We start from the raw sequence: 16,606 nt of genomic DNA, 5'->3' as shown, positions 1-16,606 counted from the left end.
AGGGGTCCTCTCCCCAATATGTGCTCTATAGAGGAGGAACCAAACTAGACGCTATTCTCCATTCCGCAGGTTTATCTCCTTCACCCCTTTTCACCTCTTTTTATTACTTCCTTGCAAACGATATTGCATTTGCGCGAAGCGCTTCAAGTTTGTATGTGTGCACATGAGAGGGGGTGAAAAAAAAAAAAAAAAAAAAAAAAAAAAAAAAATATAGAAAGGCGTGGCGATGCGAAGTAAGAGGGTGGATCGAACTATGGTCCCCTCTCCAGGGAGAAAGCCCTTTCGGTGAGTGGGCTAAAAAGATGCGCCAAACAGTGCATCCACGCTTCTATACGCGAGTGTGCAGCGCGGAGACGATACTCCCTCTAAGTAATACATATCACGCGTGGGCCTTCCCCAACATTCGCGCGAAAAAAAAAATAATTATTATAATAATAAAATATGTAAAAAAGTAAATTATAAAATACAGTTTACGCACGGCTCGCCTAACCCGTGAACCCTGTGCCCCAGAACTACGGACAGACATGGACGTAGACAGGGATCCGCACAGCGTCATCGCCCTTAGTGGCATTCTTGTACTTCAGTACGATGTTCACGAACCCGAACCACTCACCCTCCTTACTGTCATCAATTTGGAGGTATATAGAATACTTGGAGCTGACGCAAAATAATTTGTCCTTAAAAATGGCAAGGATGGGAAGGTCCTCATCGATTAGCACATCAACAGATATGTTAAATTTTGTGTGGTTATAAATGTCCACTTTGTACCTCCTCTTTTCTTCCTTTTTCACCACCCCAAAGTTGATCCATGCGTTTTCCTTCATTTTCCAGTGCTTCTTTTTATAGCAGTAATTTTTAAATATATAGTCTAGTAGGTATGGGCTCAAAAGCGGGGGGGATGCCTTCTCACTTTCGTCCTGGGGGTTACCTGTACAGTTGAAGTCGCTGTCTAATTCGGCTGTCTCCACATAATTGGTCAAGTCGTAGTTGCTCTCCTCTGCGTTACTCTCCCCAGGTTGATGCCCCTTGGTTGGTTGCTTCCCGTTCCGCGTGCATGCCTCCTTCAGCCTGACCAAGTCCTCCCCTTTTTCATTTAAAATTTTATTCACATTGTGAAAGGAAAACTTGTGGCAGAAAATCTTCCTCCTTCTGTATTCCTCAATTTCCTTGCTGCTTTTAAAATTTTGGAAAAACGTTAAGTACTTATCCTTATATATATTCTTCAGCGTTTCGATTGTTTTTTTTTTTTCATACAAATTGAGAAAGAAGAAAAAGCTCCTCACTTTTTTTATGTCATCCGAAAGCGATTTTATTTTCCGCGAACTTGTTTTGATAATATATATGAGCACATACAGGAAGACAAAAAAATTCACCTTTCTGAACATGATGGCGTTTTTTCTTTCGTGGCACTTTGCATAAATGTACTCCTTCAAGTTGTGCACTTCTTGGCCTGCGCTTGGGGGGTTCCCCGTTCCTTCTGATGCAACAGCTGCAATGCTGGCTTCTTCCTCCTCCGCAATAGGGGCCTTGTCCTCCTTTTTAGTCTTCTCCTTTTTTTTTTCACTTACCTGTTCGATGTGTGCCTCGCTTTTGTTGTTCTTCATCTGTTCGCTCTCTTTTCCCTGTTCGGCCACTCCCAATGGGACCGCCTCACCTGGCGTGTTTGTCCCCTCCGTCACGTCAATCTTATGCTTGTACCGCTCAAACAGGTTGACGTCTACCTTGTCCAGGTAGTTCACCGTGAGTATCCATATCAGCTCGCATTCCTTTTTCGAGTGGAGAAAAGTTTTTATTATTTTCAAATCCTCACAAAGGTTGATTATATCAAACATAGAAATGCAGTTCGCGTAGAGGTTCACATCGCGGAACAGGTCGACGTTGTTGTTCACAGATCCGCTTTGAATGTTTTCCACGTCTTCCTTTAACTTATCGAATAAATTTACATAAAAATTGTACAGAATTTTTACTGTCCCTAGTACTTTGGACGATTTTCTCTCTTTCACCACGTCGCTTTTTTGTGTGTGTAAGGTCAAAGTGGTGTTTCCATTTGGGGTGGTAGCGGATCCTTGCTTGGTTGCTCCGTCTTCCTTCTTCTCTGTGTATTCTACCCCTCCCCCATTCTGCTTTGCCCCGCCTGCAGTTGGTTCTCCCTCTTGATTTGTTTTTTCCTTTCCTGTTACTTTTGCGCTTTCTTTCGGGTTGCCTTTATCCTTGGCTCCCCTTTCCCTTCCATTTTTAAGCTGATTGGCATTTTCTTCCCCCTGGGTTTCCTTCTTCTTTCTTCCTTTCTTGCCGATTTTATTTTCCCCCTGTGGGCTAGCACAACCATGGCCGCTATCCGAGTCGCTCCCCGAACTGCTACTCACCAGCTGCTTCTCCTCTTCATACTTCACATGCTCGTAAATTACTATTTTTACACTTTTGTTTCGCAATTCCTCTTCGTTCTTCTTCCCGGCATTTAAAAAGGCCTTGTATAATTCACTCCCCGTAGCTGCACCTGCATCTTCCCTTTTTTTGATCCGAATAACGTCACATAAAGGTTTGAACGCCGGGGCTTTCATTCTTTTCACTACGGAAAAGGGGTTACGACGGAGCAGGTCAACCAACTAATAATTAAGCAATCAGAATGGGAAATTTCCTTTAACCATCGTGGAGGCTCCACCAAGTGGCATCAAGTCATGTCGCTTTTTTTGAGGAAGACGCGCAATGTTCGTGTCTCTCCTTACCCTGAGGTGACGCCTTCAAATGGAAAAATGCCCATCCGAATTTACAAAAAAGAAGGAGAAAACACCATCAGTAGAGATACCCAGATGCAGTCTTAATGTTAGACGCCGCAGAGCTGAAGCTTACCCAACGGAAGATCCATTTTTGGACACTAAAAAAATTGCTTCTTTTTTTCGCGAGAATGCCCCGTTCTCCGCGCGGGAAAAAAAAAAAAAAATCGTTTCTCCGCCCTGCGCTTATTTTTACACGACAGCATATGCGTGAAACGTTTGTGCCTTTGCTGCATCTCTCCAGAATATCACCCGACGCGTATCCACTTAGAAACGTGGATGTCATTAAGACATCGAGGGGAATGGCAACAAATCGTTGTGTGGACACGAAGGAAACGCCCTTAAGCCGTTCGATTTTTTTCCACAGCGCGCCTTCTTCGCTTCAGATTCTGGTGCATTTTTGTTTCTCCCGCAACCGCGTACGAATGTCGTGTTTAGATACAAGTCGACCTTGCAAAGGACAGCCCCCTGGAGGGGTAACGCCCATGGTGTTATGTTCACATACAGTAACCACATGTGTGTCCAAATTCGTTTCATAATTTGTTGGCATCATTTAATGGTTGTTTTTTTTTTTTTTTTTTTTTTTCCTCATGCTGCTCGAACATGTTAACTTGGTCCTACACATATACGTTGCTGACCCCCATGATGGGGTGGAGAAACGGCATCATGTTGACTTCCATTTTTGAGAACCTAATGGGGAATCACATAATGGAGCGTTAACTAACCAGGATGCAGGATGAACAAACGCATAGGTATGCCTCTCTGCAAGGGATACACATCACCAATGGTTACACACCAATCAGTCGTGTGGACGAAAGATGCGGTCAAGAAACGTGTAAGAGTAAGCGCTTTCCAGCCGATGTGCCTTCCCCAATGTTTTCACAAAAGGGGGGAAGAAGAAAACCTTCCGATCATGTGTTGACGCAGAGAAATGTGCAACAATCGGGGGGTGGTAGAAAAGAAGAAACAAAATCATCACCGGTCATCAGCGTCATTAGCACTGTGGAACAGTTTCGCACGAGGAAAGGACCCTCTTCCTTCATCTTCAGCAAGTCCGGCTTGGGAACGATTGGCCAAGGGAAACCTCCCTAACACAGTGGGAAGCACCCGTTCTAGCACAATACTGCACTGCATAGGAGAGGGCCCCCCCACAAAAAAATTAGCCCCAATTTTCTAGTCCACACTTTGCGAAAAAAAAAAAAAAAAAAACCAATAAATAGGAAATAAATAAATGGTAAGTATATATACGGTAAGAGACCATTCCAAATGGGAAAGCTACCCGTAGTTTGCGCGAAACACAGAAACGTACAAACAAATGACTACAATCAGAGTATGCTTTAATGCGCACAGGAAGAGGAAAACTCCCTTGACAAAAAAAAAAAAAAAAAATCACCAAAGCACGTTCTCCCAAATTTCAAGCAAATGACGTAAACAACAATGAACACCTAATTGAGGACGTGGGGGAAAAAAAAACATTCCACTTCAGCAAAGGTGTTGAAAACAATTTGTGCGACGGATGGTAAGGGAACTTCCCGGATGGGGGGCCCACCTACAACCCCTAGCTGTGCGCGAAGTAGATAAACAAGCGCGATCAGATCAGTGGCGTCCTCTACGCATATGTGTATGTACCTAGGGACATGTACAGTACGAACGTTAGGCCGCCGGAAGAAGACCCTGTGCGCACCTCACAGCAGCGAGTATAGCAAGCCAAGTGAAAAAAAAAAAAGAACTAATTTTACATTTATTCCAAGACACAACCGCAAGAAGCTTCTAATAATTACAAACAGCCGTTTTGTAAAAGGCATGCAAAGTGGAAGGAGAGTTGCCCCCGTTTTTACGCGACGCAGGGGAAAAAGGCCAACTTAACTTTAGAGCACTTCTTAAATATACTGCAAAATGGAAGACAGGGGGCCCCCAAAGGGGGGGAAATATCACCACCACGGTGGTAGGGGTGATTCGCACTATCGGCATGACCGCCATTATCATAACCGCCGTGACCAGGGTGGCAACAGACACTCCTACTGGGGGACGAACCCCCAAACGGCGAGGACAACCCAGTGGAAATGCGATACAATAGAGAAATGGCAAAGCGCAATGAAAAGAAAAAGGACCAGTTTGAAAAATCACGTTACCATTACTATAATAGGCGAGCCGATGAAAATAGCTATTTTGGTGAGTCACAGCAGGCTGCCAAGACAAGCGATAAAAGGAAGCATTCCCCGGATAAAACAAGCGATCATAGTTATCGCACTGGTAAACGGACAAGGGAAGGAACCAACCAGGAGGAGGAAGAAGGTGTAAGCAGGAGGAATAACAAACATGTGAAAAGTTTTAAAAGTGAAGGGGAACACAACCCACATGAAAAGAGTAACCGTTATGAAGGGGAAAACAGTCATGAGAAGCATCTCCAACAATGTAAGGACAACGTGGGGGGGAAAGACGAAGGAGAAGACTGGGACGAAAGCGAAAGTGAGGAATTGGGAAGTGATATAGAAGGGAGTTACGAAGAGCAAAGTGACGGAGAAGGAAGCGATGGACCCCCCAGCGACGACGAGGCGATTAAAGCGCAGGGGCTGCTGCACGGATGCCGGAGCGTGAAAAACTACAGGAAATTGAATAAAATAAGCGAAGGAACATACGGAGCAGTGTTCCGGGCACAAAACAAAAAGACGAAGAAGATAGTAGCGCTGAAACAGTTGAAGAACTTTTCGAGCATGCGCCACGAAGGGTTTGCAATCACATCCCTTCGGGAAATAAGCATATTGCTCCAATTGTACCATGAAAATATTTTATCAGTAAAGGAAGTAGTGATAGGCAAACACCTAAATGACATTTACCTAGTAATGGAATATGTAGAGCATGAGTTGAAAATGCTCTTGGACAACAAAACCCCGAGCTTTACCATCTCGGAACTGAAGTGCCTACTGAAGCAACTACTCAGCGGTGTTGATTACCTGCACACCAACTGGGTCATGCACAGAGATTTAAAAACGACCAATCTGTTGTATAGCAATAAAGGCGTCCTAAAAATTTGCGACTTTGGAATGGCGAGAAAATTTGGCCATATAAATAATCACAATATTACAAAAAATGTCGTAACGTTATGGTATAGAGCCCCAGAATTGCTATTAGGAGAAAGGTGCTATACAAATAAAATCGACATATGGAGTGTTGGCTGCATTTTCGCTGAAATGATTCTCAAGAAGCCATTATTTATTGGGGAAAACGAAATTGACCAGATTTTAAAAATATTAAACTTGTTAGGTCTACCAGATAGGGAAGACTACCCCGAATTTTATGAATACTCTTTTATTTCGAAAAATAAAGAACTTTTTAAAAAAAAAAAAATCAAAATGAACGTCACCAAAATACGCTCCCATTTTCCTAATGTTGCGAACCAGTTCTCAGGTCTATACTTATCAGACACTGGACTGGACTTACTACAACAGTTGCTGCATTTTAATCCCAAAAATAGGATCTCCGCGGCAGATGCTTTAAAACATCCCTACTTTAAGGAATTTCCCAAACCCTTGGACATTGGCGATATGCCCATTATTCCAGACACCAATAAGGTTATTCGGTCGAAAAAAATGACTAGCCAGTATAAGATCGTTGACCAGAATAATATACGCTTCCATTCGTAAAAAAAAAAAAAGTAGCCAAAAAGGGGTGAGCTAGCCAAAGTTATGCTACTTTTACCTGAACGGTTCATAAAAAAGTGGGAAATTTCCCCGCACATGAGTGGAAATCCTTTCAAACGCGTTATTTTTTTTTTGTTTATTTTTTCTCCGAATGTGTACATGTGTGTGTGCATACGCCTGTACGTGCAGGCAATTTTGACAATTTTTTTTTTTGTGTTTCCCCCAGCAGAGTTTTCCATTTCTTGTTTCCCCACGTAGACCCATTTGTTCAACTTGTTCCCAATTTGTAGTGACCCCACGTCGTGCGAAATGCTCGTCACTTTGATGAACCTGTGGGTATATGCTCACACGTAAGCACATGTGTGTGTAGCCGGATTGACAAAAAGGTGCGTCTCTCCGCAAATGAAACTGTTCTGGTGCACTGCTGTGGCGATCCCGAGGGGTGCTTCCCCCTTTTTTGTCTTTTTAAAAAGTTGCAAAAGAATGGGGAAAAAAAGATGTGTACCAATAGTGAACTTCATCAACATGTTGACATGGTGATGCTCCTAATTAGGACCGCAAAACGGATCACAATTTTGCGTTAAAAACGTGGTCGATTTTTATCCTCATACAATTGTTGCTACTTGTCCCGTTGTATGAGTATAGCATGCTCATGCATTTGTTACTTAGTGGATGGCATCTGCAAGGCACACCTCCATTATGGTAACTCCCGCGGGGGTCGTTCTCCCGAGAATCTACCCCTGCATAATCAGTTAATTTGCTGCTTCTCTGGTGAACGTCATCCCCCATTTTGTCGTCATATATGTGAAATTTGCTCAGACTTTCTTTTCCCTTTAATTTTGAATGGGTGTTACATAAGTCGTCAAAGTTGCCACGCGGAGGGTGCTTGTCCTGGTGATTCTTCATGCCATTGAACAGTTCTCTAGTAGCATACATTCCTATGTTCTCATGCACACCCTGCCGCAGCTGCTTACCATCCGAATGGTTACACCTCAAATGCTGCTTACAAGCACTGCGATGATGTTGCGTCCCATTTGAAGCACTCACGTGGACTTGATCATTTTTTCCCATTTGAGCAGAATAATATGGAGGGGGGTTGTTCACTCTATTAAGTGCGTATGTTGCACTTGTGTTGTGCGCCACGCGGGCTTTGTTGATATAACTTAAATTTCCCCAATAGGGGGAACGATCCCTGGAGGTTTGCTTCTCCATGAGTTCTTTAGCAAAGACATGGTCCGCCGGTTCGGCTTGCATACTACTCATCGTGTGGTTTCTCCCCATCACACTTTTGTATAGTAACGGCCCCACAGCAGAAGTAGCAGCAGTGGGGACACAGTTGGACGTGATGAAGACACTTCTGCTTGCTTCACCGAAAGCATGCCGATGCGCTTTCTCTAAAGCGACTTTCTTTTTAATAAATGTCAAATGTACCTCATCATCTTGGTCCTTCAAAACAGAGCAATCTTTACATATATAAGTTTTAATTTTGCTGACGTTGTTGTAGCAGCAGAGACTGTCCTGCACATCTTGGTAGCTTTCGCAGCAGCAGCAGAGGATTTTGTTTGTTCCTTGGTTTTTTTCGAGATTGACATGCTGGGAAACGTTGGAGTGTGAAGTGATAAAACGTGATGAAATGTAATGGGAGACGCGGGGTGGTAATTCAGGGCAGGCCGTCTTACACCACGTCGATCCTTCTTTTTATTTTGCGCCTGATCATTTATTCCCTTTCGATTACCCCCGTCTTGAGTGGAGAAAGAAGTTCCACTTTCCCTGCAGTGTTCATGAAAAGGGTATACAGTGAAAAGTGGGAACTGCAAATGTTTTTTCTCCGATTGGTATGCACAGGAGAGCGACCCCGCCGCTGAGTTCCCACTTTTAGTTTACCTTCATTACGTCTTAACAGATTCATCAACTTATTTTTAATTCCCTTGGAGGCGTTCCTATGTATGTGTGGCTTCAGTCTTAAATCCACACCGTGCAATTTGAGCTGCGAGTCGATTGGGGCGGTTCCAAGGACGGAAAAAAAAAAAAAAAAAATCATAATCATTTTGCATGCACTATTTTGTAGGAGGAATGGAATAACCAAGTGGGGTTACAAAAAAACACGCGAAGAAATCCCTTTACTTATTTTCATTTTACAGTTAGCATGCCTGACAGAGTTACGAAACTGATATAGATTCTTTCAATTTTTAAGTACACTATTTCTACGTCTATGTTTTTACTCTTTGATGGGGTTTGGGTGAAAGGAAAAGGAGGCATAATCTCACTATAGGGGGTCCTTACAAAATGGGAGAGACACCTCTTTGCAGGTACTTCCGGCAGCGGTAGAACCATGCCCCATTAAGCCGCCCAAAGCGGTGCTATTAAACGTAGCGGTAAATGGGATAACCTTTAAAAAGTGATTAATTTCGTCGTTCTTTATTATGATGTTTCTTATTTCAATTCCTGCATTCATATTCATGGTTAGGAAATTCTTGTCGCATGCTGCAGGTGTGTAAGTCGAAGAAGTGCAGTGATAGGGTGGGCCAATTTGGGGCCAGTGTATTCAATCTAGCCGATCGTCTGTTTGATTCCTTTTCGCCTTCTTTCTCGCGATTCCCGTTGGTTTTATTCATATTTGCGCTCTCTCTCCCACTTGCGGTGCCATTTGGACATACGTTCAAAGTACTTCCCTAGCAGCATCTTCAGAATGATGTCTATCATTTTAGTGGAAGGAATACACAAGGGGGGATTCCCAAAAAATTTAACACCGTTAGCATGTTCGCAAGTGGGTAGGAGGGGCACACACAATCAGGTATGGCGAAATAGAATGATCTGCCACGACTTTTTTTTTTTGCCACGCTTAAATCGACATCCTTGTCGTTAAGTAGGCTTGGAACGAAAAAAAAGATATGCAAGCATGCATATACAAACGTTTATGTGTATCCTTATATATACTTATTTTGAAAAATTTCAAAAAAATATTAACAACATAAAGGGGGAATTTAAAGTCTTTTCGATCGATGCCCAAAAGGAGGATGCGTTAAGAGCACATTCAAGGCTTCACATTTTTTTTTTTTTTTTTTTTCCCTTCACATTTTATAAAATACACACAAGTGGAAGAAAAAAAAAAAAATACGCATAGGGGTGACATAAGCGAATTTGTCTATTTTTTTTTTTTTAACCCGCTCTTTCGATCGCTATAGTTTAAACATATACGAGGTGATTAATCAGCTTAGTCTGAGAAAAAAAGAAAAAAAAACTGAAGGGCTTAATTTTAGGATGCACTGGAAAGGTCAATACAAATGAGGAAATTTTTTTTCCATTGTCTCTCTCCTTGACTGCTGCACAAAATGAGTTATCATTTTTGCGACTTCTATTTCGCTCCACTCCCGTGAGTATTTTTCCATTCAGTGTGCATGTCGGGGTAAAACTCATTCCTTTCTCCCGTTTAGACAGCCCACGTGATTGATGCGTGGGTAGAAAGAAGACGCAACACAGGGGTGAACGTTTAAGCGTTATTTTTTCGAGGCGTAATTAGGCGCCAACGATTGACCTGGACGTGCATTTGCATAGACGTATATTTGCATGTTCGTGCTCATACGTACGTGCTTGTATGCGCGTAGATTTGCACTCTTATGTGCCTCCCTTTTTTGCCCAATGAATGTCCCCGTCAACCCCCAACCGTCGCCACCACTGCACAAGAACAATAAAAAAAAAGAGACCTACTTTTTTAACCCTAAAATAGGATGTAAAAATGAATATGTCTGAAAGGAAGTCGTCCTTGAGGTACTCCTCAAAAAATAGTTTTTCTTACGAGAAGGAGGTATCCTCTACAAGTACGGTGCTGAGGCGAATGCGTCTTTTTTTTCTCTTTGTTTTCCCATTCTGTTTGTAAAAAAAAAGACCTACTAGGCAGAATGTTCATTTTTGTATGATCCTTCGGGAAGAATGGACACTTGTTCATTACCCGCCAAGGAGAGAAGCAAAAACGCGTGGCGGCTTCACCTTTTCCTCCCCCCATTTCACAGCCCTCCAAATAACAAAAAATCGGGATGAGATAATAAAGAACAAGGTGTACTGTCCGATCGAGTTGAAAAATGTGTATAAGCTACTGGAGGATAGCGACCAGCTGCTGAGCAATGTAAGGAGTTCATGCTGTGGTGGTGCTTCGTGTGCATGTGCAGGCAAGAGCGGTGAATAGGTGTAGATGCCTCTCTTCGCATTGGCGGAATCCCCCCTACGCATTTTATACACATGTCGTTTTTACGTGCGCGCTCCCCCTCACGGCAGAAAAACCTTAACTTGGAGTACCTTCTCGAACATAACAGCAAAGTAAACGAATTCCTTTCCCTCTGTGAAGGGTACAAAGTCAACCTGAACAACCAGAGCAAGCCGGAACTGAAAAAAACGTACAACTCGATAGAGAAGAATATGCACTACCTAAATAAACACATCGAAACGGCTAAGAAGGATAACATTATTTTAAAAAAAAAATTGAAAAAGTCAACGGATCCTCTGTTCATTTCTACACTGGAGCAAAAGTACAAGCAAGTTTGTCTAGACATAGAAAATAGGAAGAAGGAAATAAAATTTTTAAAAGACAGCATACGGAAAAATGAAAAACTATTGGATTCAAATAAAAGGAAACCGAACAAGATTGCCTTGGAGAAGGAATACAAGAATTTGCTCAGTCAACAGTCGACACTCTGCTCTCGGCTGATCCAGCTACAGAATGGAAACCGTCTCTACGAGGAAAATATTTGCAAGTAGGTCATCCCACCGGATGGGGTTGCACCGGTGACAAGAGTGGAGAAAGTCCGTATAATGCTTCCATTCACAGGGGCACCCCAAAATAGCAACACTATCCTTATCGCATTCACAATTAGTCACTTCCACTTGATGTATATTTTTTCATTTTCCCTTCCCTGCTGGCAGAATAGACGCCCAGCTGGACGAAATAAAAAAAAAAATGAACGAACTTAACATAGACACGAAGAGGGAAGACGATGTCCTTCTCAGCATTGAAAATGATGCATCCAAGGAGAACCTCGAGCGACGCATTTTCAACCTAAACACAAAGAGGGACGAATTGAAGAAAGAAAAAAATAGCTACATCAGCAGTTTAAACAATACGTTGGCAAAATTAAAAAAACAAATCTCCAATTTAGAGGAAGAAAAAAGGAACTTGCTTAATGAGGAGAAGAATAATCTTGACAAGCACAGTATTCTGAAGAGGGCGTTAAACATTAAAGTATTGAAAAACAACAGAAGTGAAGGGAAAGGGAAAGCCACTTTTTCAAGAAGGAATGTCACGGAGAAGGGCGCATACACCCATAAACGGACGACGGATGTGTACCCCGAAAAGAGAGAAGAGGAAACTACTTGGGTAAATAACGTCCAAATTGAGGAGAAACATTTTATAGAACAGTTACTGGAAGATGGAAATGGACATGAAATTTCCCATGAGGATGTTGTCCCCACGGCACTGCCGGAACGGACGAAAGAAGACATGTGTGAGGAGGACCACCTCTCTGTTCCAACCCAATCGAAGACCTTTACCCAAGGAAACAAACACACCGACTCGCAGAAAGCAAAAAGGAAGAAAAAAAAAATATTCATCCCAGAGTTTGAAAATGACATACTTATGAAGCTTGAAAAGCAGGTCACCGAGAAACTCAGTCGCAGTGAGGAGGTGACTGAGGGGGTGAATGAAGTGAATGAGGAGGTGACGAAAGAAGTGAATGACGAGATGAATGACGCTAAGGACAAAGTGGAAGACAACAAGGAGGGAGAACATGCCACAGAAGTGACCACAGAAGAAGCAACCAACAATGCAACAGAGGTGACCACAGAAGAGGTAACCCAAAACGCCGCAGAGGTAACAACCGAACAGGATGATAACCCCCCTCTAGAAAGCAGCTACACGAAGGACTTAAAAAAATGGAGAGTCACGCTGGACGAGGACATGCGTAGTGAAGTGGAGGAGGTGGTGGAAAAATACAGAGGGGTGCAGGCAGGGCAGGAAGAAGAATCGGTACAGGAAGTGGAAGACGAGCAGGACGGAGCAGAGGATATGCAAGAAAATGTGGAAGAGACACAGGAAGAAGTAGAAAGTGTGCAAGGAGAAGTGGAAGACACACAAGAAGAAGCAGATGTGCAGGAGGAAGAAGTGGAAGGTGTCCAGCAGGAAGAAGTAGAAGATGCGCTGGAGGAAAGCACAACTGGAGAGGCACAAAACGCTGTTGACGATGACGACGCATGTGACAGCCTCCATGATGATCTGAAGGACGAATTGGGTGATGACCCTTCAGAAGTGCACGAACCGGTCAGGGAACCTCCAGAAAGTGAATCCCCCTCCCCGCTGCAAGAGCAGAGCGACGGTGAAATAAGCGAAGCGAGTATAGAAATGCAAAAGGAAAAGGAACAGTTGGAGAGTGTCATGTGGAACGAAACGGAAAAATCAGACGATGCTAATAAAGAAGTGCAGCCTGAGGATGACACAACTGGTGGACCGGAAAAACGGGACGACGCTCAGTCATATCTAGGGGAAATAGGTGAGGAAAAAAGCGAATTACACGAGATGGACAGGATAAATAGTGGTGAGCAGAAAGAGAAAATCCCACAAAGCGGAGGAGCCGTGGATTCAAACGAGGTGGACGTGAATGACCTGGAGGAGGGGGATGAGCCCCTCGATGAGGTTGACTCCCCCGCAGACGATTAACCAAATGGAAGGTTGGATAAGAACGCATTTTGCTTCCAAGCGAATAAGTGTATATTCTCAGATCAACCAGTTTGAATGGCCTAAATGGGACTTTAAAAAAAAAAAGGGGGACATCCTAGCTATTTTTGGAACACAGCATTGTGCCCGTGGAACGTCACAACACATGTGCACACCTTAACACATGCCTACATGAATCAGCACAGATGGAGTTCCCTCCTCCTACTTTAAAGAAGAGAAACTCTCATCCCTGTTTCGTGTCCCTTTATAATGTGCTTTTAAAATTGGCACTTTTTTGTGCTTTGCAGGAGTTTCTTTTTTCTGTTCGGAGGGGCCAGCGTGTATTCTGTTGGCTCTTCCACTTTTGCAACGTTTACTCATGCACTTTGCACGTTCTGTGATGCATGAGAGGCCATGGCCTGCCTACCGTAACCAACATTCATCCTCACGGGGTGAAAGGTTCTTCATTTGATCCACACTATATGTTTTCTCCACGCCTGCGAAATGGCGACCTGTGGTATCCAAATTTAGGGGAGAGCAACTTGTTCGACTCGTCTGTCCCCCCAGGCGGTGCACTTTCTACGTGAAAAAAAAAAAAATAAAATAACAAAACGGAACTAAGCTGTACCAGCAAAACGAAGCAGGACAAAATAACACTTTTAAATAAACTCCCAGGCGACGCATTAGTCGAATTGTTCACCTCTACCGGTTTCTCCTCCGCAGTGAAAGTCACACTTACCCCACCCAATTGGGTCCCTAAGGCAGCCTCAATAGGGATAACAGTAGCAGTAACAGTAGCAGTAACAGCAGCAGTAATAACGTGGTGGACCTCCGTGTAGAGGCATTTCATCTTCCCACGAAGTGGCATCCCTTTAGGGAAACTACCAAAGTTGATTTTTTAAAATCGCCAAAAAATTGAACCCCAGAAAATTAGTAACTTTATCGTTTGCCTGCCCTTGCAATGATGACGAATTATCGGAAGGCCTACCACGCGGGCTCCTGGTATTCTAGCAATGGTAATTTTTCACACGTCCCTCTCCGTGAGGGGGGCATATGCCTGGATCAGCTGCACAGTTAAGAGGTGTGTGGGTGTCCTGAAGCCATGCCACCATATGGGAATCCATACACAAATGAACCTTCTTCCCCCACTCGGATTGACTTCCATCATTTCATCACTGCTCCATTCATCTGTCCGTTTGTCCGTTTGTTCGTTGGTTCATTCATGCCGATCGCCCCCACCGCAGGCAGCGCACTGAAGAAATCCATAGACACCCTTTTCGAGAGCATAAACTGCGAGAAGCAAAACGTGAAAGCGGCTATCTGCCCGTAAGGCTGCGTGACCGTTGCGTCTGCCCGAACTGCGTGCATATTCAGGCAGATCAGCGCAACTTTTCCATTTGGCATTTGCTGTTTCTTTATTTTTATTATACCTTTTTTTTTTTTTTTTCGTGATCCCCCCCATCAGGCATGCAGGATATGATTACGCGCTGAAAACGAATTCCCACGTTTACGCCTGCATCAGCGTAGAGAACGTGTAAGTGCCTCTTTTTTGCGTTTTCTTAACGTTGCCATTTTACTGAGTGGCACACATGTTACAGGTAACACGTCTCCTCCTTCCCATCTCCCCGCAGGAAGAATATCTTCATTCTTGGCCCCAACCACCACATTTACAACAAAGGGTGTCTTTTCCCCCAAGTGGACAAGTACGAAACTCCATTCGGCTTCCTGCAAATAAACAAGGAAGGTAATCCCGTCACATGCACGTTGATCATCTGTTCGGTCATGCGTTTGGAAATTCGTTTCTCTGCGCTCATTGCCACATGTTTACCGTCCCCCCCACTGTAGTCATTTCGGATATCATGCAGAACGACGGAGAGCACCTGTTCGACTTCATCGGAGACGAGGACGACGAGGAAGAGCACTCCATAGAAATGCAGTTGCCGCTGATCAAATACATAATTAAGGAGTAACCTCTTCGGCATGGCCAAACGGAAAAAAAAAAAATAATAAATAAAAAAATAATAAATAAATGTAAAAATGTGGAACAGAAAAAGTGAAGACAAGCACCCACTCACCCCTTTGCATTCCCCCCACCCGCAGAAAGGACATAAAAATAATCCCCATCTATGTCGGCTGCATCGGAAATGATATCCAAAAAATAAACCGCTTTTGTACGACACGGAAGGGCGATGTGCACAAATAGGCACCTGACTGGACGTCCTACCCACCTATAAAGGAGCACGCACATGGTAATGCTAATACTAATGCTGATGTTTCTTTTTTTTTTCACTGCAGGCAAACCGATAAAAAAATACTTCCAAGACGAGGGAAACCTGTTTCTCTTTTCGTCTGACTTTTGTCACTACGGGCGAAGGTTATTCATCGTTTCGGAGAGAGTGCTTTTCATGAGGAGAGCTTCACCTTCGCTACTGCTTGGAACCCCCCTGTCTTCGCCCTTTTCGGTGTTCACTCCGTTGTAATTGCTCCCCCCCCTTCGACCAGATTCAGCTTCACTAACATTTTGCAAAAGTACAACGACACGCACATCTTCAAGCAGGTGGAGGTACTCAGCCTGAAAACGCGCAAAAGTATATTCGCCCTCGCATGTCGTGTGAATGTAAATGTGGGAACTGAACTAATCTGTGTACCTTTTCCCTTTTTCATTGACCTATTGTAGAATATGGACAAAGACGCCGCCAACATAATCAGTCGCCACAACATAGCAGGTTCGTCTGCGTTGGGACGCGCGAAATTTATTCATTGCTTTCGTTTTGTAAAGGGGCACTGTCCTTTTTGCCTCTTCATTTGGTTCCACTTTTCCGCCCTTTGCAGAATTCATTGACTACCTGAACAAAACGCACAACACGATATGCGGGTCGAATCCGATAAAGATGATGCTGCAGGTAGGTGTTCCTCCTAATGGGTACATTTACGCGTGGTCGCTGATTGGCGCGTCTTTGTATGGTCGTACAGTGACATGCCACCGGAGGGATGCTTAACCCGTTCGTCCCATTGTCCACCCCCGCAGCTGCTCCAAGACTTTCCCGGAAATGTGTCCACCAAACTGATGCACTACTCTCAGGTAGGTCCGCTCCACCAGTTGTCTTAGCATCATACCTGCTGGGCCATTTTGCATGCCCACACTTCTACACACGTGTTCATGCCTTTACATGCACACCTTTCTCCCCAGTCGAACCAAGCGAGAAGCACGAACGATTCCTCCGTGTCCTACGCCGGAATGGTCTCCTTTATTAATTAATCATGCCTCCCCATATGTGCATACGTGCGGAGGGACAATTTTTTTACAAATGGGTACCCTCTCGGAAATGTAAGTACACCCATGTGTGTGCCCACTTGTGGGGAACAAATTCAGATGGCCAAAGGTGCCTCATCAACAAAACCATGTCTTGTCTTCAAATCGAACAATGCGGTAGCATTTGCAACAAAGTTGAAAAGAAAAAAAAAAAGGACAGATAAAAGGAACGAAATGT

At 43.7% G+C, this 16,606-nt stretch overlaps 5 protein-coding genes across 5 annotated transcripts; 3 read left to right on the top strand and 2 right to left on the bottom strand.

The window, feature by feature from the left end:
• Positions 1-512: 512 nt before the first annotated feature.
• PCOAH_00012160 (Uncharacterized protein) lies at positions 513-2,561 on the bottom strand (the record flags this gene model as incomplete). The annotated part of the gene is made up of 1 exon (XM_020058025.1): positions 513-2,561. One exon carries the CDS (start codon positions 2,559-2,561, stop codon positions 513-515), a length of 2,049 nt encoding a protein of 682 aa, XP_019913567.1.
• Positions 2,562-4,670: 2,109 nt separating this feature from the next.
• Positions 4,671-6,418, top strand: PCOAH_00012150 (Cdc2-related protein kinase 1; the record flags this gene model as incomplete). The annotated part of the gene is made up of 2 exons (XM_020058024.1): positions 4,671-4,719; positions 4,776-6,418. The coding sequence occupies 2 exons, from the start codon at positions 4,671-4,673 to the stop codon at positions 6,416-6,418; spliced, it is 1,692 nt and encodes a 563-aa protein (XP_019913383.1).
• Positions 6,419-6,982: 564 nt separating this feature from the next.
• PCOAH_00012140 (Uncharacterized protein) lies at positions 6,983-9,118 on the bottom strand (the record flags this gene model as incomplete). The annotated part of the gene is made up of 6 exons (XM_020058023.1): positions 6,983-8,008; positions 8,151-8,185; positions 8,309-8,402; positions 8,555-8,638; positions 8,805-8,899; positions 9,073-9,118. The coding sequence occupies 6 exons, from the start codon at positions 9,116-9,118 to the stop codon at positions 6,983-6,985; spliced, it is 1,380 nt and encodes a 459-aa protein (XP_019913634.1).
• Positions 9,119-10,151: 1,033 nt separating this feature from the next.
• Positions 10,152-13,118, top strand: PCOAH_00012130 (Uncharacterized protein; the record flags this gene model as incomplete). Its single annotated transcript, XM_020058022.1, has 4 exons — positions 10,152-10,233; positions 10,426-10,538; positions 10,688-11,163; positions 11,333-13,118. The coding sequence occupies 4 exons, from the start codon at positions 10,152-10,154 to the stop codon at positions 13,116-13,118; spliced, it is 2,457 nt and encodes an 818-aa protein (XP_019913394.1).
• A 961-nt stretch (positions 13,119-14,079) lies between these two features.
• PCOAH_00012120 (Uncharacterized protein) lies at positions 14,080-16,374 on the top strand (the record flags this gene model as incomplete). The annotated part of the gene is made up of 12 exons (XM_020058021.1): positions 14,080-14,131; positions 14,360-14,441; positions 14,581-14,649; positions 14,747-14,859; positions 14,961-15,081; positions 15,216-15,286; positions 15,411-15,489; positions 15,618-15,678; positions 15,793-15,841; positions 15,948-16,018; positions 16,144-16,197; positions 16,306-16,374. The coding sequence occupies 12 exons, from the start codon at positions 14,080-14,082 to the stop codon at positions 16,372-16,374; spliced, it is 891 nt and encodes a 296-aa protein (XP_019913358.1).
• Positions 16,375-16,606: the final 232 nt, after the last annotated feature.

The sequence above is a fragment of the Plasmodium coatneyi genome, chromosome 5, assembly GCF_001680005.1.
Source record: "Plasmodium coatneyi strain Hackeri chromosome 5, complete sequence".
In the NCBI taxonomy this organism is placed as follows: Eukaryota; Apicomplexa; class Aconoidasida; order Haemosporida; family Plasmodiidae; genus Plasmodium; species Plasmodium coatneyi.
This window is presented reverse-complemented; position numbering and strand designations above follow the sequence as displayed.